General features: G+C 45.6%; 1 protein-coding gene across 4 annotated transcripts in view; it reads left to right on the top strand.

The window, feature by feature from the left end:
- Nucleotides 1–25,756, top strand: part of EP400 (E1A binding protein p400) — a 102,708-nt gene that overhangs the window by 58,375 nt on the left and 18,577 nt on the right. For 2 of the 4 annotated variants that reach the window (XM_008574615.1, XM_008574614.1), the window contains exons 22-42: nt 1,252–1,416; nt 2,877–3,035; nt 4,627–4,721; nt 5,215–5,486; nt 7,025–7,227; nt 7,316–7,485; nt 9,007–9,203; nt 13,202–13,313; nt 13,492–13,635; nt 16,120–16,278; nt 16,463–16,546; nt 16,987–17,121; nt 17,965–18,009; nt 18,095–18,248; nt 18,556–18,797; nt 18,964–19,137; nt 20,371–20,418; nt 21,823–21,959; nt 22,104–22,160; nt 24,407–24,485; nt 24,610–24,873. In XM_008574615.1, the coding sequence (XP_008572837.1) occupies nt 1,252–1,416; nt 2,877–3,035; nt 4,627–4,721; nt 5,215–5,486; nt 7,025–7,227; nt 7,316–7,485; nt 9,007–9,203; nt 13,202–13,313; nt 13,492–13,635; nt 16,120–16,278; nt 16,463–16,546; nt 16,987–17,121; nt 17,965–18,009; nt 18,095–18,248; nt 18,556–18,797; nt 18,964–19,137; nt 20,371–20,418; nt 21,823–21,959; nt 22,104–22,160; nt 24,407–24,485; nt 24,610–24,873 (3,095 nt within the window). The remainder of the gene's footprint in view (nt 1–1,251; nt 1,417–2,876; nt 3,036–4,626; nt 4,722–5,214; nt 5,487–7,024; nt 7,228–7,315; nt 7,486–9,006; nt 9,204–13,201; nt 13,314–13,491; nt 13,636–16,119; nt 16,279–16,462; nt 16,547–16,986; nt 17,122–17,964; nt 18,010–18,094; nt 18,249–18,555; nt 18,798–18,963; nt 19,138–20,370; nt 20,419–21,822; nt 21,960–22,103; nt 22,161–24,406; nt 24,486–24,609; nt 24,874–25,756) is intronic. The other 2 variants (XM_008574617.1, XM_008574616.1) reach the window with 1 other exon arrangement.

The following is a 25,756-nucleotide window of genomic DNA, read 5'->3' as shown; positions in this document are numbered from 1 at the left end:
TCGTGAGTCTCTCTCTTCCATTGCCAACAAATAAAGAGTAATTGTCCTGGTTAATTGCCCTGAGGGAGAAAGCACTTGCCTAGTTTGCCCTTGTCTAGGCTGGACACAGTCTTGCGTGCTGCGCTCAGGGGAGTCTACAGCATGAGCAGAGGGCTTTTCACGTTGGTTGATCTTCACTTGTGGATGGGCCAAGAAGGACTCATGGGAGATTTCTATTTACAAATCTCTGTGTCTCCTCTTTTCATTTTCCCCTCCTTGTTCATGGTTATTCTGTGGGCAATATATCTTTAGATATGTTTCTAGTCTTCTACTAACTATTCTCTTATAGTATCACTAATAATTCTGGCATGGATTTTCTTGGGATGAGCATTTAGACTCGAATATCAGCCATTGGGTAAAGCACCTTTAAGCCTGTTGTCCAATTATAGCCTGAAGGTAGCACATTTTTGAGTCAGGGGCATATGATTACATCTGAGTTATGTTTAAAAAAAAAATCTTTTAATAAAGCACCTTTAAGCCTGTTGTCCAATTATAGCCTGAAGGTAGCACATTTTTGAGTCAGGGCATATGATTACATCTGAGTTATGTTTAAAAAAAAAATCTTTTAAGCAATGTTAAATTTCACATTTTTTTCATGGTAAATGTTATAGATGGAATCCTATTATCTAATTCAAATTAGTGTGAAACTTTATATCTTAAAGCCTTGTTTATTTATGTGATTTATTCATGTATTTAAATACATTTCCAGATTTTGAAAAATGTTGGGTGGAATTGGAGCCAGTTATTTATTCTTCTGTATCTGTAGTGATATCTTATTTACCTCTGAGCTAAATTGAACATGTACTTTTTTAAATTTTGGAAGTTTTCTGAAGTTAAGAGGTTGATATGTGAGTTTCCAAGTGTATTACAAATAGATTTTTTCTATTTTTGATGTTTGCTGCTTTTACATTATTTGGGGAGAAAAGTAAAATGCTCTTTAATAATTTCGGTAATAATATTAATATCAGATATCTAAAATCCCTATCAGTTATAGTTAAATAAGTTAACCATTGAAATCTGATATTTTAATTGTCTTATCATCTTTTGTGTTAAAATAACTATTTTCTTAAAGTGGTAGAAAGCAATATTTAATAAATATTCCTGTGACACTTCAGTTAGACGGTCATTATATACAACAAATGATCTTCAGTATAACAATTCCAAACTTTCCCCAAATGGTGTAAATTTACCTTTTCCTCTGCATTTCAACAGGTGGAGAGGTAGTAAAAATTGCTCAGTTGGCGTCCATTGCGGGACCACAGAGTCGAGTTGCTCAGCCCGAGGCACCTGTGACACTGCAGTTCCAGGGGAACAAGTTCACCTTGTCACACAGCCAGCTCCGGCAGCTCACGGCGGGCCAGCCCCTGCAGCTGCAAGGTAAGGGATAACTAACTGACCGACAGAAGAAGCACTTTACCATTGGCATGGGCTGTGGACCTGTCATGGCAGCGGGGTGACTGGGCAAGTTATGTGGCCTTTTCAAGCTTCAGGTTCTTCACCTGTAAGTGACGTTAATGAGTCTCACCTCATAGGGGTTTAAGAGGATCAGTGAGATAACATTTGTAACACACCTGGTTGCCTACTACTTGATATATGCTAAGTAAATGATAGTCATTTTCATTAATAGTGTCTGCCTTTTGAAAAGTTTGTTTTATAAATCAAAATAGAAATATTTGCTGCTTCGTAATGTATGTGTGAGACAAATTGTCCTAAAAACACCAAAGAATTAGCAATTTATATAAGAGGAATTATTTTCTTTTATATACAGATTTTTAAATTTAATTTATTTCTTTTAGGTGGCTGGCCTGTAGAGGGATCCCAACCCTTGACCCCACTCTGGCCAACTGAGCTAACCAGCCAGCTGACTTTTAAATTTTAACACCCAGACCAAAACCTCCCAGACCATTGGCTAGAAGCAATATATTTATCTAGTAACTGCTTTTAAAAAAATGAGGGAATGAAATTTGAGTAGCTCCTTGGTTAATCTTAAAGGACTACATGGCAACACTTCAGTCACTTCAGTTTCTCTCAGCAATGGATAACTTGCTTCTCATATTTTAGATTATAATTCAGAAGTAGTATCCATAGCAGCTTCAGAGCCATCTTTCCCAAGCAGTTTTGCCATGAGGTGCTGCCAAGGTGGTTGTCGGGGTGAGAGGTTCTGTTGTCAGCTGGGGAGAAGCACATACATCTTAGCAGAGTAAGGCCTTGAGAGGCCTGCAGCAGAGAAGCCATTTAATTTGGTTTAATTCATATTTCTCTAATTTTGGGGCAGCAAGGGCAGGGCCTTCCATTAACATCTCCAGAGGTCACTAATTTTCATAGAGCACAGCTTGGGAAACATTCCTCCAGAGTGAGAGAAGTTAGAAAGGTTCAGTCACAAAAGATTGAAAGTAGCAGACTCCTTAAAAAGCAGCAATAAAGCCACAGGCATCTGGGCTAAAAATGGTTTTCTTCATCCTACCTGACAGCAGTTGGAAGGTGCCCATGTGGTGATCTGGGAGCTGGGATGTCTCCTGTGACTGGCACAGCGCGACTGCCTTTAGCAGACGCTTGTTATGGTGACTTAAATGAGCAACTGAGTGGCAGAGATCAGCTTTTTCTTGAGATGAGGCAAAGTATACATTGTTCCTTAGATGTTTCATTCATTGCGGGTAAAATATTTCCATTGTTCTTAAAGTAGCTGGAACTTTGCATTGATTCGTTTGCATAAAATTGACTTTTGGTTTTCAGTTTATTGACCTATTTATTTTTGTACCATTTGGAAGTGACTATAGCATGTGGCTGTGACACACACATGCCCGTGACTGATGCACCTGGCGGACATGTGATTGCAGGCAGCGTTCTCCAGATCGTGTCTGCCCCTGGGCAGCCCTACCTGCGAACCCCCGGCCCCATGGTGATGCAGACTGTGTCTCAGGCGGGAGCTGTGCATGGCGCCCTGGGAAGCAAGCCCCCAACTGGTGGCCCCAGCCCCGCACCCTTGACCCCACAAGGTAGGGTGCTCTGAGAGGGAGTGAGATGTGGCTTGGAAGCTTCTTTCCACCTTTCTTTTCCATCTAAGACTATTGGAAGGCATTAGTGTCTCTCTGATTGTGATACATCAGAACATCAAAGTCTGGCTGGGACTGTCTGGCTTCCACAGATGTGTCCTGGTGTCAGCTTGATTTGTTTTCTGTCTCTTACTTTCAAAGGTACTGGTTGAATACAACCAGCCTCACTATCCTTAGATTTTTGTTATGATTTTGCCCTAACAAGGGATTTTTGAATCATGAGAAATTTTGCTTGTTAGTATGTCACAAATGCATTTAGTGAACATGCTTAGAGGTTTTCTGGAACATGGTGCATATAACTGCACTTGAAAGATTTGGGCCCTTCTCTATCAGCCCTGGAGCTGCTTGTGCCCAGCTCCTTGTCCCGTTGCTTGCTTCACCTTGAAGCCCTTGCTGTCCTCCTGCCTTGGTCTCAGCTCTCCCTGGACACGCTCAGTCGTGGTGTGTGTGGTGCATCCTTAGGAATGCACAGACCTGTGGAGGCCTCAGGGAGCCCGGCAAGGCAAGGCACACCTCTCCTTGGGACCTGAGGCCCTTGGCCCCGTGTGCTGAGTATTACTCAGTTTTACTCATTTCTAGTCCCACCTGTGCGTTATCATGGTGATGCTGGTGTACGGATTCTGCAACCCATGTTAATCTCTGCCACGGTGTGCGAGAGGAGGCTACACAGCTGGAGTGGGGAAGGGTACATGGTTTGTCTCCAGTTCCTGTCAGCGTTGCCCAGCAACAGTCTGTACAACAGCTGCGGTATTTGGTTCCACTTGCCAGGTTTCCCCCACGCTTCCTGAATCAGCTTACCTTGCCCTCTAGGGAATGCCGGAACCAGCTGCTGCACCCAGCCTGAGAGGTCAATAAGTCCAGCTCTGTGGAGCTCCTTCTTTGAGCTCTGGAGGCACCAGATGGCACCCCGAACCCCAGCCTCGGGCCCCCCAGCTGCTAGGTTCTCATAACCCCACCCCTTCCCTGTGTTCTCCTAAGGTGACTGTCTTACCCTAAGGTCCCTCATCAGTCCTCAGATTCCTCTCTGACCAGTTCCCTGTATGAAAGTCTTTGTCACTTTAAGTGGCATGGCTTCTGTCTTTCTGACCGACCCTGGCTGATTGAGGGCATGGTGTCAAGAGCAGTCCTGGGGTGATTCTGTCATGATCTTCAGGGCTGCATGGGCAGCAGAGGCAGCGCAGTCCTCAGGTGATCTCCTGGGGTTGGCTGTGATAATGTGCCCAGGGCCATGTGGTGGCTGCATTGGACTGTTATGGTCATGAGGTTGACTATAGGTCTGAGGTGTGCTGCAGACACTTCTGAGCATGCTGCAGTTCTTATGAAAGGAAGATGACGAGCCCTGGGCTCCACACTCAGCTCAGATCGTGGCCAGAGAAGCAGAGTGCTTCACAGGCAGTTCTAAATAATTTAAGTTTGAATTATACACATTACAGGAATGTGCTAGTGAAGGCTGAGGTTTCTGTAGTGTGCTAATAGCAGACTAAGTCCTGTGGACTTGGCTTTCCTTTTCAGCTCTTCATTTTTGCATTTGTAGTAGGTGTTCCTGGTCGGGTAGTGGTCAATGCCATGGCTACAGGAGAACCTGGAGTGGGCTGCAAACCGGCCTCTCCCACTTCAGGACCAACCCAGGTAAGACATGTGTTGAAGATGTGTATTTCCAGATTGTTGACCCCTTTACAGTTGGACAAGTTATTTTTCAGAAGCTGCTTATTCCTGTATAGTTGTGGTATTTAAAGGCTCCTGTGAATCCTTGTTGTATGACTGCAGAAACAGATTTTCTCTCTAAGTTGTAGGATTTTGATTTTAAAACACTTTTCTTAATAAAAGAAATGAAACTGGGCTTTATGATTGCAAAATCTTCTTTCACGTTTTCATATTCTTCTACCAGTCTTCATAGGCACTATAGAAATGCTTACTGTGTCTTGAGAAATGCTTCTCATGTTGGCGAGGGAAAGAACAGAGGCTTGCTTTCTTGGCTTCATTTCTGTCACTGTTTCCTACAGAACAGGGACCATGGGTGTTGAAGTGTGCTCTGTACCCATGGATCCCACAGTGTTTGGTGAAGAGATAACTTGTCATGTTATTTCTCAAGTGACCATTTTTCATCACTGTTTTGATAAAGGAGGAAAAGACCAGACTTTTGAAAGAGCGGCTGGATCAGATTTATTTCGTCAATGAACGGCGCTGTTCCCAAGCTCCAGTCTATGGCAGAGATTTGTTAGGGATTTGTTCCCTGCCCGGCAGAGAAAGGACCCCATGCTTCAGGTCTTTTGGCAGCAGCCTCAGGCAGGGGACTGGCTCAGTGAGCTGTTACACTTCACCCTCAGAAAGCAAGAGTGATCTGATTCTGACTGTGAGTCAGCGTCATGCATCTCTCCAGGACATTATGGACAGGTCAGTCAGCCTGCTTGTGGGTAGATATTTTAGCTTTTTTTTGTGTTTCCTCAGTTTGTAGCATCCCAACAATTTTTGTTATTGTTTTGTGGACGTTCATCTTATTCCCATAAGCGTCTCCCTGACTTGTCCCTTAGAAATCTGTGTTGAAATCATTTTTCAAGGTCTCCAGCTTTGGAGCCAGATGGTCACATGCTCTGGGTCTGTGTCCATGGGTGGCCTCTGGATGGGTATGGGCAGTCCCACTGCAAGGTTGTAGCACCTGAACTCATGCTGTATCCAGAGAGCAGATCATGTGTTGCCGATGGTTTTCTCCATCCTGCTTTTTCAAAAAAAAACCCCCTGTTTTATTAAAATAACCACATAGGGTTGGCTGGTTAGCTCAGCCAGTTACAATGCAGCCTTGTAACATCAAGGTCAAGGGCTTACTTTCCCATACTACCCAGCCGCCAAAATAAAATAAAATAAAATAACCACATGAAGGAGTGAATGTTGCATGATGAGGAATGTGTGCAGGAGTTGAACTCAGAACAAGCTTTGACAGAGACAAAGTCCCAGATGTCGATGGGGTGCTATGGCCACCGTCAGTCCCTGCTCCTGCTGTGGCTGTGTTTGCTTTCTCCTCAGAGCACTGACCCTGTTTGCAGTTTTGTTCACTGCCTGAGCCTGCCCTCTAGGCTTGGCTCCAGAACGTATTTTCTTCCCTTCTTTATGATGTTTGCATTTCTAATAGTTAGTCCCTGCTTACAAAGGGAAACCTCTTGGCTCCCTGCAGCTTGACTCAGCTTTCAGGATCTACCCATTTCAGGTCATTCAGACCAGGAACAAAATCAATAGAGAAAAACGAAAAGGGGGAGTGTTTTTGTGAGATTGAGACAGCCCACCCCAGCCTCTCCCATCTGTGTGGTTAAGTTGGTGGCCTCTTGTGCCCCTTCCCTTGTTGTTCCTTCAGAGGCTGATCTGTCCTTGCATCATCCTTTCTCAAGGAACATAACAGGCTCACTTCAGCTGGTGTCTCAGGAAGGGCTTTTCTGGGAAGATGCCTGCTGCAGGTTGGGAGGTGGTTGTCCTCCTGTCTGCAGGGTCCCTTTATTCTCCATATAGCCCCCTTCCTGGTAGTACAGTGGCTGTAGCAGTTCTAGGGTTCACGTCTAGGAGCTCGGGCCTCTGTCCCAAAATTCTTGCAGAAGACATGAGCTTTAAGTGCAATGGGCCACCTTCGAGCCATTCCTGTGGTCTGGGGAATGCCCCACGCTGATTGCTTAGACCCGGGCTGTCTGAGTTGGTCACTGGGATGGCCGCCATTGGCCAGGACTAGTTAGGATCTGCCCCATGGGGTCTCCCCGACCTGTGGTTGCGTGAAGGATGATGTGTGCCGACAGTCGTGTCTCCCCATGGTGATGAGAGCCAGATGCCCTTGCTGCCCCTCTGGGGACTCAGTTATCAGGGGGTTCTGCCTTTGTCCTTTTGGAGACCCCACCACCTGGCAGAGGTGCTGTGGTACCACCTGGTGACAGAGCATGCTTTCTGCTCCTCAGGGTGGCCTGTGTGATTCCTTCTGTGGTGGCAGCACCTCCGTTGCTGTGGGTGGCAAGGCCACCCTCCCTGTACAGTCAGAGGATGAGGGTGTTCAGGCAGTGCCTGAGGGAGCACACTGCTCCCTACTGCCAGCAGCTGCGGCAGCTGACTGCTCTGCGTTCTCTACAGTTTCCGGAGCTCAGGCTGGTGCAGTTCGATTCAGGTATGAGGGGAGCTCTATGGCACCGTTTATCCTGGGGGGCTTATCTACTTTGGATGATGAGATGCTCTTGGTGTTATTCCTTTCCTAGGAAAGTTAGAAGCTTTAGCTATCTTACTGCAGAAGCTGAAATCTGAAGGACGTCGGGTGCTGATCTTATCACAGATGGTTCTTATGTTAGACATTTTAGAAATGTTCTTGAACTTCCATTATCTCACCTATGTAAGGATTGATGAAAATGCCAACAGTGAACAGCGGCAGGTAAGAAGTAGTTTACCTTGTTATAATTTACAATTCAGTCGCGTTAACTTTAATCACCAGTTTTTAAACCTGATTTCTAAGTGTTGTGGAAATTCACTGATATCATGAGCCTTCTAAACAAAAGGGGAAGAACTTTTTCGTGTATTTGAGTAAGTCTTTACTCCATCCTTTGATAGTTTTAATCATTAGCCATGTGGTGAATGCACAGTCAGCTGGATATCTCAGGATACAAATTGGTGACCTGCAATCATTGTAAGACAATATTGATATACTTTAGAAGGCAGCTGTGGGGTAAAAACATGAAAACTGTTGGGATAAACTTATAATTAAAGAAATGCAAGTTAAAATATATGCTCAATTTTTACTTATTGAACTTGCTTGGGGTGTTTTGTTTCCATCAGGCACAGTGAAATGCACTCTCATACACTGAGGCTGGAGCCATAAATTAGTACCACTTTCCTGATGGCAGCTTGATGCTGTGGATTGTGGACCTTAAAAATGGAAATACATTTGACCTACAATTCTGTATCTAAGACTCTTTGCTTACACACAAGAATAACATGCTACTGAAAGATATATATATACACAGCAGTTCATTGTAGAAATGCTTATGATAATCCGCAATCAGGAACAAAATAAATGTTGAGTAGTAGAAGAATGAATAAATAAAGAATTGTTGTGGGACATATGACTTGGCAGTATCATAGCAAAAACTATTTCCTGGTACCCCCACATGATGGGCTAAGAAGTCCTTGTCAGCAACATTTTAGAACAGGTTTTAGTGGCATGGCAAAAAATCTGTCCAAGTACAAAAAGCAAGATGCTGAACTGTAGATCATATTACCCACAGCGTGTTCTACAGCGTATGCAGGATTTTCAAACACATGCACACGCACACACATACACCAGGGTGTTAATTAACAAATTTTCTTGGTAACTGTAAGAAATTATATATAGAGTTTTTTGAAGGAAGAGAGTTGGTCAACTCGCAGGTTCTGTGTTGGCACAGAGATAATTATAGAAGAGAATTATTCAAATCAAGTCATTTTAATTGATGGTCCTAAGTGAGGTCAGGTCTTTTCATTGCTTCATGTTCCCTACTTCCTCAGCCTTACTCCAGGGGCTTTTTTGCCTGTAAAGTGCCCTGGCATTGCCTGAGGATAGATGAGAAAGCTCACCTCCCTCCCCAGCAAGACTCTGTGTTCTTTTGGGGCCTACAAATTGAGCTGACAGTAAATATAAGATGGGATCTAACATTTGCTTTTTGTAACCAATGACAGTGTTATTTAAACAGTGTGCAGAGATGTGTGTGATCAGTGGGTGAGAGATGGTACATTTGCATGGAAAAGGCAGAGGAAAATGCTAAAACTCTGGTGTAACTTTAACACGGATTGCACATCAGTTGGAACACAAATTAGACAGTTGTTACAGAACAATTTCTAAATGAAGAATATTAGAAAGTGTCAAAGGTTTCCTAGCATTTTTCAGAAATACTAACTTGAGTGTTTTGCTTTATCTTAGGAGCTGATGAGGAGTTTCAACAGAGACAGGCGGATTTTTTGTGCCATTCTCTCTACTCACAGCCGTGCCACAGGTATCAGTCTCGTGGAGGCAGACACTGTCGTGTTCTATGACAATGATCTGAATCCGGTGATGGATGCCAAGGCCCAGGAGTGGTGTGACCGAATCGGGAGATGCAAGGACATCCATGTGTACAGGTGATGCCTGCGGTGGGATGTGTGCAAAGGTGCATGTCGTGAGCAGCTTGGTGGAAGGTGTTGGTATAGAAGGCATGGGTGCAGAAGTAAGAGGGAGAACTAGAGATAGTATGCTGCAGCTCAGTTTTAGAAGTTTCTGCTACATTTTGTTTATTTTCCCATCAGAGAAATTGATATGCCTGCTGTGTTATCTGTACTTTATACTTAACATTTGCTTGAAGTTTTAAGTTACTTATGCTGCTCAGGTGTGTTACGTTGTTGTCATCTCAGTATTTACATGTTGAACCTCTTCTAGAGTACCTTGACCTGAAAAGGATGATTTATATTCTGGGCTGTTTCAAGGAAAATGTCCATTGAAATAATTTAAATCTGTTATTGTTTATACCCTGTGTGCACTGAGCACGGTCATGTTCTGATGCATGTGATCCTGCCACTTCTGTGAGATGTTGGTAGAGCCATCCATTCACAGGTGGAGACCTGAGGCTGAGATATGTGTGTTCACTGGGGTGAGGTCTCAGGGAGTGGCCGACCTGGAACTGACACCCCGATCTGTGTTCTTAACCACTTGTTGTTCAGCAAGATGGTTGATGCCATGGTAATACAGACGCTGTATTTAAACAGCTTTGTTAATATTTTTCTGATTATACATGTGTTACATGTTCGTTGAAGGAAAAAAGAAAAGCATGCAAAGAAAAGTAGGGAACCTGCAGAGATAGCAATTATTAACATTTTGATGTATACTTTTCCAGGCATTTTTCTGATTCTTTTAGAAGGCTGGTACTATGTCAGTCTTATTTTGTAATCCCTTTTTCTTTTAACAGTATATTTTGAATGTATTTCCATGCTAACAAGCATAATTTGGTACATCTTTTATATTGAATGAATGTTTCATTGTGTAATGCTTTCCTTATTGTTGGCCCTTTAGCAATTATTAGCTAAAAATGGGAAAATATTTTTTTCTCAATAGCCACAAAATCTCTAAAATACTTAAACATGCCCTTAGCATGGACGCATACAAATTAAGTATAATACTGTGTTGACGGACGTAGATGAGATGTGGTAAATGGAAACACACATTGTGTTAATAAAAACGTGAAGTTTTCCCCCAAGGTAATATTAATAAAATTTAACATTTTAATGAAAATCCTAATTGTAGGTTTTAGTGTATGTGTGTGTGCACATATACACACAATATGATGAAATAATTTTCTTTCCTTTTTTTTAAAAAAGATTACTGGTAAGGGTATCTTAACTGTTGACTTGGTGTTGTCACCACCACGCTCTCCCAAGTTAACCGGCCATCCCTATATAGGGATCCAAACCTGTGGCTTCGGTGTTATGAACACCACACTCTCCCAAATGAGCCACAGGCTGGCCCCTAAGGTGAAATAATTTTCAAGTGTAGTTGGAGTGGAAAAGAACTGATGATGGTCACAACAGATGATGAACAGGGTTTTGGGAGGGAGCCATGCCCTTTGTGTAGCAGGACAGAACACAGGCTTCTCTATGTGGACCTTCCCGTGAACCCCCTGGTCTGTAGCTAAGCGCTGTTGGCATCGGAGTGTGTGGACAGTTCGGGGGATGGAGAGCCCAGCAGCAGTGGGGACTAAGTGTGTTGTGAAGGTTGAGTTGCACTGTGGCTGGAGGTGGTTCGTGTGATGGATGCTGTTGTGCACTTTGTTGTTTGTGAGTGCGAATGGGGCTGCAGCACTGCTTCCCACGTACGAGTGTAACACAGTATAGATGGATCGAAGATTTAAATGTAAAAAGTAAAGCAGCAATCTTAGAGCAGTCTTTTTTTTTTTGTCTTTTGTCTTTTTCCGTGTCCGGCAACGGATCGCAACCCTCAGTGTTGCCCCCGTACCGGACCGGGGACCGGCAACGGGATCGCAACCCTCGGTGTTGCTCCCGTGCCTCGCTCAGCCAGTGAGCGGGAACCGGTCTGTATGTGGGATCCGAACCCTCGGTCAGGAGCGCCGCCGCGCTTCCCAAGCGGCGCACTTATCCAGTGCGCACCGGGCCGGCCCCCTTAGAGCAGTCTTTGAGAGACTGTCCAGAGCTTGAAGGGATCACTTTAACCAAACAGAAAACTCAGCAGTAAGGAGGGATAGCTGTATTTGACTATAGTAAAGTAAAAATTTAAGTATAGCCAAAAGAGGCTATGAGCAAAGTAAGTAGGTAAATAATAGATTGGAATAATTATTCGCAATTCTCATAGATAAAGGGTTAAATAGCTCTTGCAAATTGAGAAGAAAGATCAAAGACCCCCTTTTTTTAAAAGGGGAGGGAGGGGAGGAAACCTGTGAATGTGAATAGTCTATTCCAAGTGGCCAAAAAGCACGAGATCCTCCAGCCCGCTGGTAGAAGGATGTACAAGTTTAATGCATGATGAAACGTCTCTTCGTACATAACAGATAGGTCACATAGTAAAGGGAACCGTGCCTGCTGATGGGGGCCAGTGAATGGGAACTTCCACACATTAATGGGGGGTGGGGATTGTTTCAGCCTTTTTGAAAGTAATTTGGCAAGGTCTGTTGAAATTGAAATGACACAGCCCTTTGCCCTCAGCGTAACTGTGCCACACAGAGTCTGTCCCATGTTGTAAGGGTGTTCAGTGCAGCTTCGTCCACATGGCACAAAGCAGGAACCAGGGAATGTCTGCCACCAGGGTACCGCCAAACCACAGGTGGGGAGCAGCGAGTAGGAAAACGAATTTAGGTAGGGGTTTCTGTAATACAGTGTTCAGTGAGGAAAGCCAGGTGCAGATGAGTATATAGGGAGGCAGGTAACGCCCCACACTATTGTGCGTGAAAGCAATTACAAACAAACATGGGGATGTTGTGGAGGTATGCACACCAGGCTGCTGATATGGACTTGTGCTAGCTGGGGAGATGGGACAGACGAGGCAAGCCGTCCCCCTCCCTGAAATAGCAATGAAAGTATGTGTGCTGGAGAAAAGACACCCACTTAATGTCTGCTGTCACACAGGTGAAGTGGCATCTTTTTGTCATGTATATGTGAACTAAGGTGGATAGAAACACCATCACATTTCAGTGGTTATCTTAAGGTGATCAGAATCCAGGTGACTTTTTTTTTCTTCCTTATAGTTTTATATCATCAAATTATTTACAATGAGCATGTAGTAATATACTCAAGGAAAGACTTCCTGGGGTTGTTACACATTTGTTGGCTGTCCATCCTTTCTTTATTATGCTGTCATTTCACTTTATTATGTATTTAAGTTCTTTTTATCCAGCTGGGCTCATTACTTTCTATTCTGTTCCCCTTGATTGTCTATTTCTACATTGTGGTGTGCTGCATTTATGTGAAAATCTTGCAGTTAAAAGTGTTCAATTTGAGCTTTCTTGGGCATTAGCATTTAGCATTATGTAAGCAGATGCACATCGAGGGAAGGCACTAGACTGGATGGGGCCTGTTTTTGCCCCTGAGATGTGGTCTTATGGAAGTCACACGCCTTTGCACCTCACTTCTGCTGTCTGTCAAATGAGGTCACACCCACAGTTCACAGTCTTAACCCAGCACCCACTGTGGGCCTGGCAGTGTACAGGGGGTAAAAAGAAGAAAATGTCTATGATTACGTGAGAACAAGATGCCCCACAAGCATCTCAGCAAGCAGCAGTCAGTGGAGCATCAGCTGGGTCGTCAGAGGCAGGGAAGGTGTCAAAGACAGCTAGAGAGGTAGAGGGGTCAGGAAGGACTGAGTGGGAAAAAAACGGGGTGGCAGACAGAAGTGTGAGGTGGGGACACTGCGGGGGCTGTGGGCTGCCTGCTGTGGTTTCTGGGAGGTGGCGGCAGTGTAGGGAAAGGGGGAGGGCGGGAGGTTGGCTGACAGAGGGTGTGAGCAGGTGCCCGGCCTGAGCAGGGAGTAGGTACATTTGGCCATCATTATCGCCTGCCTGTGCCCTGGTTTGTATCTTCGCTGTGTTTCCAGATGACTTCATTGTCATTCTGCATGTGTGTCTGTGTTTTGTTTGTAGGTTGGTGAGTGGCAATTCTATCGAAGAGAAATTGTTGAAAAATGGAACTAAAGATTTGATCCGAGAAGTAGCTGCTCAGGGAAATGACTACTCCATGGCGTTCTTAACTCAGGTACTGCTTATCTGTTGAGGACACTCGGGAGGCACGCCATACTGGGAACAGAATCGTGTTGTTTTAATATACATGTATAAGAAGTGATCGCCTGACCTTGGTGCTTAGGTCTCAAGTTCAGGTCAGGCATACAATTGTATCTTTGTTAGTGAAGAATAATATGCATTTTTGTGTTCAGCGAACTATCCAGGAGCTGTTTGAGGTTTATTCTCCCATGGATGATGCTGGTTTCCCAGTAAAAGCTGAGGAGTTCGTAGTTCTTTCTCAGGAACCTTCTGTCATGGAAACCATTGCACCCAAAATTGCAAGACCTTTCATAGAGGTAAGAATAAATCTAGTCTATCCCCAATACCCTGTTTTTGTCCTGACCTTTTAAACTCTCCCGTGCAACTGTGCTCACTCTCCCTGAGCCTGTGGCTATCCGGTCTTAACTTCTTCCCTGGCCTGTTAGTCCCCTCTTCCTCCTGTCCCCTATAGCCTCCTTCCTTCCTTCTTTCTATCATGGGGATTTTCAACTCTTAAAAAATGTAAAGGGGATTGTAGAGAAAAGAGCGGGCCTCATGCCCATGCTACCCAGTTCAATGGTTGTCACCGTGATCATTAGCTCTTTCCCCTCCAGCCTGAGCTGCCTGCACCCTCCCGCAGATGTCTGACTGTGGCCTGCTCCTTGCAGCTCTGTCCCCACCCCTGTGGCTGCTGAGCCCTAAGAATGTGGCTAGCCTGCATTGTGGTGTGCTATATCAAACACACCACTGATTTTGGAGACTTAGTCCAAAAAAAATAATACAAAAAACCTCATTAGTACTTTTCTGTGTTGATTACATGGTGATGTGAGGATATTTTGGATATTGGGTTACATAAAATAAGATTTTAGGTGCGGATGTGGGTTGTGTGATATCCCTGTGGTATGGTGCTGCTCTATGGACACGTTGCAGGCTCACTACCTTGCCGCTTCTCTCATTTCCTCCCCGTTCTGCCTGGCTCCCTGCAAGCCTCTTACACACTTGCAGGAGGGGCCTTCCCATCCTTGTGGGGTGGAGGGCCCCAGCTGCAGGGCTGCAGCCTTATCTTTCCTTCACTTTCTGAATTCCTTTCTCTGTCCTGTGGTCCAGTGTCGAGGGAAGGGGTTTCCTTCTTCTCCAGACCTTGGTTTTTGGAGCCTGTGTCTGTGCCTCTTACCTTGGAAGGGCTTGGTGTCCCTGTGCCTCTGTTACCCCTCTGTGTTTGGTTGCAGGGTTTGCCTGTGTTGGCATCTCTACTTGCTTTACTTTTCTGTGTAAGCTGTAAGGAGCAGACCGCAGGCCAGAACCTGGCTTTCCATCAGGTGGCCTGTTCTCTGGGTTGGTGGCTGCTGCCTTGCTTGTTCTCGTGGACTCTTCAGCTGACTAGCTGCTGCTTCTTCCCTTTCTGAAAGTGAACTATTCAGTTATTGAAAAAGTACTAAATGTGTGAGGAGGGTCCAGCCTCTGAGAATGTGTAATGAAAAGCCAATCTGCCACACTGGATCCTTGCTTCCCCACTCAGAGACAGTGCTGACAGCACTTTCTCCTGTTGCTTTCCAGAAGTTTCTGTGTCTAATTTCCCTTGCACAGCAATATCTTACAGATTGTTCTATATCAGGAGGAGTAGATCTACCTCATTGTGTTTAAAAAGTAGGTAATATGTGCCTGAGGTTGAAAAAGAAATTCAGACAACACAAAAGGATAGAAGGGAAGTTATCCAAGAGGTGACCATTTAGTCATTGTTGAAATTTCATGTGTCCTTGAAGAAAGATGCAGGGCATGAAGAGTGTGTGCGTGCATGCACACTAGTACACACAACGTGAGCTTGTTATACACACTTGCTGCTTTTTCATAACAATGCATCTTGGACATTTTTCCATATTTGCTCTGCTGTTTCAAAGCTGCATAGGATTTCACCATACAGACTCTTTTGAAACATTTATTGAATGTCATACTGTGTGTCAGGCACTGTTCTAGGCAGTTGGGGGCATAGCATTGGAAAAAAGACAAAAACTTCACCTTTTATGAGGCTTATATTCTCGTAAGAAGAGAGACAACAGCAAACAAGTAGATGAAGTGTATGATTTACTCACTTGAGAAGCTGATGTGGAGGCAGGGTGCAGCCGACGATGTCCAGGGGAGAATGTCATAGGTACAGGGCCAGAGTGGGCTAAGGTCACTACAGCAGAGAAGTCAGTGTGGCTGAGGGGACCAGGGGCCAGGTGAGGGGTGGTGGTGAGGGAGGGAAGGCCCAATCATGGAAGGAGCTGCTGGGAGGATTTGAGTCGAGCTGCAGCATGGTCTGAGGTTACTTATAACAGTCATTCTGGCTCTTGTGTTGAGACTAGATTATAGCAGGGCATGGTTAAGATGCCAAAAGCAGCAGTAATGTAAGTGAGTGAGGGTATGGGGGTGGCAGATGGGAGCAGTGGGGGCCTTGGGAAGGCAGGGTCAGTAGGACTCGTTGCTGTGGGTGTGGGAGAAGAGAGGTTGCTCCTCGCTGGCCTGACCAGCCCCTGTGAGTGGAGAATTGAATTAGTGTTGGTCTTTTGCTGTTATGGACAGTTCTTTTGTAAAGTTTTAGAAGGCCCAGAAGGTTTCCTGCACTCATTTCATATATACCCTGAGTGCCCTGTTGTTTTCCACACATAAGAGGGCCTCGAGGAATGAATGAATTACTTTCATAGAAGCTCAGTGATTCTTTACAGTGTAGGTGTCTATGTTAACTTTATGCAGGTGGCTCTTTTGCAAAAGTCCTTCAGTTAAAAAGTCTGTCAAAGTAATCTAAGTATGGAATATTTCAGGCTCTCAAGAGTATCGAATATCTGGAGGACGATGCGCAGAAATCCACAGAAGAAGCGGTGCCCAGCTCAAACACTGGTGTTTTGTCATCAGACTTAGACAATTCAAGGTGTAATGAAGAACCGTCACAGTTGGAAGAGCTAGCTGACTTTATGGAACAGGTTTGGGCATTTTCTTTTTCTTTATAACTAAATATTTTAAACATTTGACCTTTTGTAAAATACTTCTTGTTTCAACCAAGAACAATTTTTTAAAATTCTAATCTTGGTGAGAGCTTGTGTAAGGAACTTAACCTTTATTAACTTGCTATTAACCCTATTTAAAAAATATGTATTTTTGATATAGCTTACACCAATTGAAAAATATGCTTTGAATTACCTGGAATTATTCCATACTTCCATTGAACAAGAAAAAGAGAGAAATAGTGAGGTAAGAGAATCAACTTTTGATCAGTTTAACTTGAAGAATCTCATTTTCAGTATTGTTTGATTTGAATTAAAAGTGACTTCATTAAATTAAAGTAATAAAAAATAAAACCTAGCGATATAGAAACTAATAGAAAATGCAGAGAGCTTTGGAAAACCCTATGTAGTCAACTATGAAGCTTATTTTTTACCTTAATGTCTTTTAATTGGATTTGTAGCAGCTTGGTGATTGGTAGAGAGTTATATGTTGTGGTTGGGGGGCGCATCAGAAAATGTGTAGTGTGGGGCACCAGACTCCTGGAGGACAGGGACCAGGGGTTTTTAACTTGTGTTTGGGGGCTGGTGCCTGAGGTGAGAAGACAGTAAGCACAGGAGTTTAAAGGGTGGGAACCGCCCTTTCTGATTTTGAAAGTGTTTCTGATTTTCTGGTAATCTTCCTGTCAGGATGTAGTGATGACTTCCTTGAGAGAGTGGGAATCCCGGAACATGAAGGCCCTGCAGGAACAGGAGGCCTGGCTGCGGCTAGAACAGGATGAGGCAGAGCTTCTCACCTACACGAGAGAGGACGCTTACAGCATGGTATGGGCTGGCCTGGCTGACCCTCCTCCCTCCTACACAAAGGGCCAGTTGTTCAGCTGTGTTTGATTTGTCTAAAGTCTCTGCACATTTTCATAAGAAAATGCCCTAGAAGTTTTCACTTGTCATATCTAATTTTTTTGGCAGCTGGCCAGTATGGGGATCTGAACCTGTGACTTTAGGGTTATAACACTATACTCTAACCAAGTGAGCTAACCGGCCAGCCCTATGTGTCATATCTAAAAAACCTAATTCATGTTCTAAAAGCATAATTTTCTTAATAATTGACAAGTTGTTAGAGATTTTCAGTTAGATATTGGCTTTTCCTATAAAAACGAATGAAATACTGCCATTTGCAACAACATGGATGGACCTTGAGAGAATTATATTAAGTGAAACGAGTCAGGCAGAGAAAAAGAAATACCACATGTTCTCACTTATTGGTGGGAGCTAAAAATAAATAAATAAATTCACTCACACACACAAAAAATAACCGGGGTGGGGGGGAGATATCACAACTATAATCCTTTGAAGTTGTTACAACAAGCAAATGGAAAGGACATTGTTGGGTGGGAGGGGGGAGAGGGAGGAGGGAGGGAGGTTTCGGTGATGGGCCATAATAATCAACCACATTGTATATTGACAAAATAAAAATTTAAAGGAAAAAAAAAAAAGATATTGGCTTTTCCCTGAATTGTATTGCCAGATGGGATTTTATGTCTTATAATAGTTATATTGATCAGACTTATTTGGAAGACTTCCTAAGTACAGAGGTAAGTAATTTGTGGCTTAGAGCATGAAACTGATAGTTTGTCGAATTTTAAAACTTGCACATGTTCCCTGTAGGAATATGTCTTCGAAGATGCTGATGGTCAGACCGAAGTTATGCCGGTGAGTACCTTCTGCTCATCTTGTGTCTGAGCGAGCTAGCTTCCTGTCAGTTGCACATCTCATGGGACTTTTCCTCTCCATGCAGCTCTGGACCCCGCCCACGCCCCCGCAGGATGACAATGACATCTACATAGACTCAGTTATGTGTCTCCTGTATGAGCCTATGCCCATCCCTGAGGCGAAGTTGCCTCCTGTGTATGTAAGGAAGGAGCGCCGGCGGCACAAAACAGATCCCTCAGGTGTGCATCCATGTGGGCACCATGTAGCCCAAGGTGTCCCTGCGCGTGGTGCAGGGTCAAGATGTCTGCTGCACGGCCGAGTCCATTACTTTATACCACATTCATGGGTTCCGTTTCAGGGAGGAAATCTTCATGTTTATAGTTCCAGTTAACAATAAAAGCAAGAAAATGGTTTCCTCTTTAGCCGATGCTTTCCAAGGCCTCTTTGTTCTTGTGCTTCTTAATTCACCCTTGTTTCCGTTCTTATTTGCCTGGGATGTGAAGCCTCCCAGTTCTGTGTCTTGTTGAAGATGGCCTCTCCGTGCAGTTGCAGGGAGGAAGAAGAAGCAGCGTCATGGGGAGGCGGTCATCCCACCTCGGTCCCTGTTTGACCGGGCGACACCGGGCCTGCTGAAGATGCGCCGTGAGGGCAAGGAGCAGAAAAAGAATCTCCTGCTGAAGCAGCAGGCACAGTTTGCCAAGCCTCTGCCGACGTTTGCCAAGCCAGCAGCGGAGTCTGGGCAAGACCACCCTGAGTGGCTCATCAGCGAGGACTGGGCCTTGCTGCAGGTCAGCGGCACTGCTGGCTCGTGGCATGCGCATTCACATGTGGTTCTTTTTCTTCCCATGTTTATGCATGTTCGTTACTGTGATCACTCTGTGGGGTTTCTGGCAGGAGGGGAGGCCTCTAACTTGTAGCACATTGACCTGTTCTACCTGAAACCTTGTCCTCTAGGCCGTAAAGCAGTTACTCGAGCTGCCTTTGAACCTCACCATTGTGTCACCTGCTCACACGCCAAATTGGGATCTCGTCAGTGATGTCGTTAACTCCTGCAGCCGAATCTACCGCTCTTCCAAACAATGCCGGAATCGCTATGAGAACGTCATCATTCCAAGAGAGGAAGGGAAGGTGAGCTCCGTCTCCTATGTGTTCCCACAGCACTGGCTTGAGCCTGCTATCCCCGGCCATGAATCTGTAGGGAAGCCAGCTTCCCAGGGCTGCTGGAGCTTTCAGTGAGGTTGGGTGTCTGTGCTGAGCCTGGCACGAGACACAGCAATGCTGACAGTCTTCACATGGTTCTTGGCAGGATCGTGCTCAGTGTTAGCAGCAGGCCTCATACCTGGTATTTTATCTGATCCCAACATGTGTGGTGCCACTGTCATTTGGGAAACAGTGTCATTTGAGTAGTTGGTCATATCTTCTTTTTTATTAAGAAAGTTTTGGATGAATAAAAAAGAAGATAAGAACTTTTACTTTGTTGTATTTGTTAGTTTACTTAAAGAAAAGTCTGTTAGTGTTTCCTCTGCTGTTTTGGGGCTGAATCACTGGGTGGCTGCCATGGTCTGACAAGCACGGATACTCAGTTTCAGGGGTGACAAAGTGTGGCAGTGTTTGTTTTACATGTAGCGCAGCCAGATCTCTGGTGTGTCTCGTTTAAGAGGCCAGCTGCGGTTTGTGGCCCAAGCCCAGGAGAGCCCTGCATATGGGCTTGCGCTTGGCTTGCCTCTCCCTCTGGAGCTGAATTTCTCTCTTTCTGCTTCTCTCTGGCTTTCTTCTTGCAGCTTTCTCTGTCTTGCCCCTTGGTGGCTTGTCTCTGCTCAGGACAAGTGTCCTGGGTCTCCACACACAGGGCATTCATGTGCTCTGTCATGTCAGCATTTGCAGATGTCCTGTGTCCTCTCATGGATGCTGTGGCTGGCCACCTCATGGTGGTCCCGCCAGGACAGAAGCTGTGGCCACAGCTTCCTGCATGTACCAGTGTGGGGCAGATTCAGTAGAGGCAGACTTGCAGTCCTTTCATTAAATTTGTTATTTTGCCTCTTATTTGTGAAAATTACGTCCTCTACTATGAGCCAGATCTATCCTCAGGATGAGAGTGTGCCACAACTAATTTATTTCTATAACAACCTTTTGATCATTTCAGTTTTCATTTTTCTAAATACACTTGTTTAAAAACAAAGCTTTTGTTTGCTTTTTTGTTTAAAATAAAAAGCAAGCTTTCCTCATGATACTGTTTTGTAGTGCCTTCATCAGTAAGACTTCCTGAAGTCTTTAGGCTTTTATGTTTGCGAGGCATTTATATTAGTAACCATTACCTTAATATGGAAAAAAGTAAAGCTAAAATTTTTTCTTCTCTTATAGCTGATTTATGAAGCTAATCCAAAGAAAAAGGCAAAAAGTATTTATAAGGTATGATGGTGATGTTCTCAGTAAGTTGGAAAACTTTTAAGAGTCTATGCAAAGGAGCATGAAATGAGATTCAGTATTAACCTGTACTTTACTAATCACCAGAGATTTGAAACGTAGAATTTTCTCAAGTGCCTTTCATTCCTATACGTAGAGGATTTGCTTCTTTTCATTAGAAGTCCACACAGTGACTTGCTGAGCCCCCATAGGGCACAGCCTGCGCCTCCAAGCTGCTCACAGCCTGCAATGATGGCAGTACTCAGATGTGTGCACAGATAGGATAGCTGCACCTCCTGAAGCTGGCCGGCCTCCAGGGTGCCAGTGTAGTCATTCACACTTGACAGAACCTAAATAGGAATTCCTTGACTGTACACAGTCTTTCTTGCTTTTGGCCTGGGCTCAGTGTAACTGTCTGGTTTGTGTGACTCTTCCTCATCCTTTCTCCTTGCTTCCCTTTGCTTGATTTTACTAAGATATGAGAAACCTTCCACATATGGTACAGGAAATGGACCATTGTACCTTTGCACAGTGATTTTCCTGTTCTGATTTTCCTAGGTATTGCCCTGGGATTTGAGGTATTCCTCCAGCAGTAGACCACGTGCGTGCACACATATATGAGTATGTGCGTATGTGCAGCTGTGCCCGCACCATGACCGTGTGGCTGTGTTGGCCCAGGAGTCTGGGTTTCTACCTTGGCACACTCTGATGCCTGGTCGTGGGAAGGTTCGCAGTTTAGAGACATGAGAGAAGGCGCCCTGAGCTCTGATCGTGACCATCACAGACACCTCCATGACCTTGCACAGACAGCCTCCCTGGGCAGTGGTTCTCTCCACAGGATGAGGAGTTTCTCTGAAATCCATGGAATGCTTAGGTGTCTTGGGTACAAGTGGGTGACAGTTAGGTGGCTCTTTATTCAGCTGTAGGATTTATGGAGAAAGATTACCAGGCACAAATACTGCCAAAGCCTCCTAAGGATATGCTTTTGGACATCAGTGAAGGTTTGTTGCCCGCACCGTCCACTGTGGGTAGAAGAAGGTGGTGGTCGTGGAGGGCGGCACTGCCCTGAGGCACCACAGTGTGACCTTGGGCACTTGGCATAACTTTTGTTTCCTCAACTGAGGGTGGGGAGCTGCTGCTGGGTAATTGTGAGGCCCCTTGAGGTAACGTTCGGGAAGGATTAGCATGGACGGGAGAATGTTACTAGCAGTCAGCAGATGACGGCCACTTAGTGCTGCTGCTGCTCTGTTGTGTTGTGTCTCAGGATGAAGGGATAGGAAGGAGGAAATTTGTGTTTGGCCATCTGGAGTTTAGCTTTAGGCTTCAAATTCAGTGAGCCCTGCTTATAGGGTAAATGTTTGTCAGTACTGACTGTCTGATTTGGATGCGCGCTCATCAATTTTGTTTCAGAGTAAAAACAACCGTCCTCTCCGTACGAGCCAGATCTATGCCCAGGATGAGAATGCCACACACACCCAGTTGTACACAAACCACTTTGACTTGATGAAAATGACTGCCGGCAAAAGAAGCCCCCCGATCAAACCTCTGTATGTTTCCTAAGTTCTTATTTTACATTAATTATGACTGAGTGAACTGTGTGAAGCTGGTTCCTGATATTTATTTTTAACATCTCCTTCTTCATTATATTTTTCCTTTGTTTAGTAATTGCTGTCTCATTTTCTGTACTGCAGGCTTGGCATGAATCCTTTTCAGAAAAACCCCAAGCATGCCTCTGTGTTGGCAGAAAGGTATTTCTGTATTTGTGACACATTTTTTACTGTTTGAAATAATTTCATTTCAGTGTTCACTTAAATTCAGTATGTTTTGTGAATTACTGTGCAGATAGTGTGTTCCAGGTGTCAGCTGGGGAAGGTACAGCGGCTGAGCCTGAGAGGGTGCTCAGTCTTCTGCCATTGGGCGTGGTGTTTGGGACAGGCTGTTGTGACCACACTTTGGCAGGGGAGACTGTCACACACAATGAATGTGCTCTTGCAGGGGAGGGGGCTTTCCTCCTCTCATCTGCCTCTCTTCAGGCACACATTTTGCTGACCATGCTTTAAAAATATAAAGTTTAGGTGAGTATGCTTGCTTTGAAATTCAGCAAAAGGTAAAAAAAAGATGTGTTGATGGATGGGTAGAGAATGGGCAGGTGTGAGAGAATGTGGAATCTGCGTGCTGGGCGTGTGAACGTTGGTGGTGTTTCTGTGTGTTTGACTCTTTGTAGTAAAATGTCAGGAAGGAGGTCTGCTCAAATGAAACAGTTGCCACCTCCGATGGGGTATTGCCATCACCCAGGTGCAGTATTGGGGTTCCTTCCTGTCTTGTTGCTGCTTTCTTCTTGGTCCTTCTGTGGTCTCCTTTTCCGCATCTGTGGGGTGGTCTTGTCACAGTGAGTTGGCTCCAGGTGCTGCTGAGAGCCTTTGATGGCCTACCCCCTGCCGATGCTGCATATGGCCAAGCCCTGGCTTCTGATCTGACCTGCTGCCGGCAGCCTCTGCCAGACTGAGCTTTCTGATCCCACCTACCCCAGGCCCCACTTACTCACTGCCTGCCTTGTGAGGCCTTTCCAGACCATCCCCTTGAAACTGCCAACTCTGCCCTGGTCATCTTCAGATGTGCTGCGTGTTTACTTATTTGTTGTCTATCACTGAGCTTGGGGGTAGAGGGATCCTGGTACTGAGAGGAAAGAGCAGGTGTTTGACCTATGCTTGTCAACTAAATGAATGGATGAATTCATTCAGTTGATATGTATTGACACGCTCCGTGCAAGATGGGCACAGTCCTGTCCTCTTTTTATCTAGCACGAGGGACAAGCATGTATAAGTCCTACCTGAGATAGCAGGTGATGGTTTCCTGAGTACTGTGAAATGTGGCTAAGAGAGAGGCTTTGGGTTCAGGGCTGAGGAGCCTTAGGTATTCTAGGGGGTGTCAGAGATACTTCTCTAGGAAAGTGGGGTGTGAGCTTGGCACTGCAGAGAAGAGGACTTGGCGGCCCAGCTGAGAGTGGTGAGGAAGCCAGGCCTCGGGGCCTGAGCAGGGGCTCACACAGCTGCACATTGGAGTTGGGGTTTTCACTTTTACCCACCTGGGAGAGAGGGCTCACCAGGATAGGGGAGGAGCAGGGAGGTAACATTTCTCTTTGGAACTTGTCACAAGGTCTAGCAGGGTGAAGACAGGGGAAGGGGGCCATGTGTTCAGGGCGTGTCCTTGGGGATATGGGGCTTGGGTGTGCATCTAGGGGCCTAATTGGTGGGCTGGGGGCTTGTTAGAGTGTGTCCAGGGTGTATCCACAGAGTTCATGGGAGGATGCTTGAGGGGCAGCAAGTCCAGGGGTCCATGGGCATGCCAGAGGAGGTGACTGAGAGTCTCAGCAGGAGGTTTGGGGTGGAACCTGGTATGTAGACCTGGAGTCTACGGGCTGGGGCAGCAGGTCTGAGGTTTTGTTTTGTTTTTGTGTGTTGGGCTAAGGTAGGGGAGACTCGATCCTGTTTACATGTTGGTGGGACAGGACTAATTGTGGGGAGAGGTGAGGCTGAGGAGGTGGAGAGCCAGGGGCCTGCGTGGGCCAGTGGGGCTGAGGCTCAGCTGCAAAGGGATGGAAGGCTGGGGGGAAGCATCGGAGGGAAAGAGGGTCTCTGGCACAGTGGTGGAGGGGTGTCCTTGTCAGTGAGAAGCCCTGCCCTGACAGTTGTCTAGCACACAGACATTGTGGGGTCTCTAATCTTCTTGACCATGTGTAGGTGCTGCAGAAGTAGAACAGACCCATCTGCCTTCTAGAGCACTCTTTCTTAGAAGGGGAGGAGGAGAGAGGTGGTCTTGGACTTCTCTTCTTTCTGGGGCCCCTCCCACTCACAGAGAACCCCCGAGCTTTTATACCCATGCCTTTGGGGCTGGGTTGGAGCCGCTCTGACACCTGGCAGTTTGTGGTTTCTAGAGTATTTGTCTCTTTTAGAACATGCCTACTTATTTTTAACTTTTGCTTTTTTTTTTTCAGTGGAATCAACTATGACAAGCCCCTGCCTCCCATCCAGGTTGCATCTCTTCGTGCAGAGAGAATCGCAAAGGAGAAGAAGGTGTGGCTGGTCTTGTGCTTGTGTGGGGAAACATAGTTGCCATGGTTTCCTGTCAGACCTGGGAGAGCCTGTGTGGGCCACGTCCACTCTTCCAATGGCCTCTCTTCTTTCCTGACCCTTTCAGGCTTTGGCTGATCAACAGAAGGCCCAGCAGCCCTCCGTGTCACAGCCGCCTCCGCAGCAGCAGCAGCCACCACCCCCACCACCCCCGCAACAGCCACCGCCACTGCCACAGCCACAGCCACAGGCCCCAGGCAGCCAGCCGCCAGCGGGGCCACCAGCTGTCCCGCCCCAGTCCCAGCCTGCGCCCCCGCCACAGCCACAGCCTGTGCAGGCCCCACCAAAGGGACAACCCGCAATAACGACCGTGGGCAGTGCTGCAGTGCTGGTGAGGCCTCCTTCCCAGCTTGGGGCCTGCTTCTCAGAGAGTAGCCCCCTCCACACTTGGGTTTGGTTCAAGCGTTTTCTGTTAAAATGAACACTAGTTGCCAGTTTTAGCAATTTCCAGCCTGCAAACCTTCCTCTTTGAGGAAATAGGCTCTGTCTTTCCCTGGAGGAAGTTTGTCTTTTCACCCAAACTCTGCCATCTCTCTCCTCCAGAGCTTTTGTGAGCTTGGTGATTTTACTCGATTTGGGAGGTTGAGGCAGCTCTTGTTAGCAGAGGTGATTGGGAAGTTGGAAATTACCTAGATTTTATAAAACATAATTGTGATGAATTCATCTCCTTTGCTTCCTGCAAACTTGCAGAGCAGACACTTGGTGTACCAACATGCATGCAGGGCCCTAGTAAGCTGCCTTGTCCTGAGAACACTCTCTCACGTGCTCACCTGTGTGCATAAGTCTCAAGTACCCATGTGGAAAAGCTGCAGATGTGCAGAGTGTAGAGAAAAGAATGATGGAGTTATGACTGGCAGACTGTAGTTGCTGGTAGTCATGGTCTGTGTGTGGCATAGACACATGGAAATCACATGCACTGACTCACTGGCTGAGAGCACATTCTGTGCTAAATTGGTGTGTCAGCTAGGCGTGGAAACAATTTGGTTACTTAGAGCCATTTCCTATACATTCTTTTTAAAAACTGTATTTGCTGTAGTGGGATTTTTATATGCACTTGGACTTTGTTCTTCATTCATTCAAAAGATATATTTATTATGCACCTGCTTAGTGCTAGGACTGTCACAGCGAGCAAGATGGGCAGTTTCTCTGCTCACTGGAGCTTAGGCCATCAGACAGGAGCGGGTCACTGCAAGTATGGACGGGAAGGAATCAAG

The sequence above is a fragment of the Galeopterus variegatus genome, unplaced genomic scaffold, assembly GCF_000696425.1.
Source record: "Galeopterus variegatus unplaced genomic scaffold, G_variegatus-3.0.2 Scaffold1075, whole genome shotgun sequence".
Classification (NCBI taxonomy): Eukaryota; Metazoa; Chordata; class Mammalia; order Dermoptera; family Cynocephalidae; genus Galeopterus; species Galeopterus variegatus.
The sequence above is the reverse complement of the archived record's forward strand: the minus strand, read 5'-3'. Positions and strand labels throughout refer to the sequence as shown.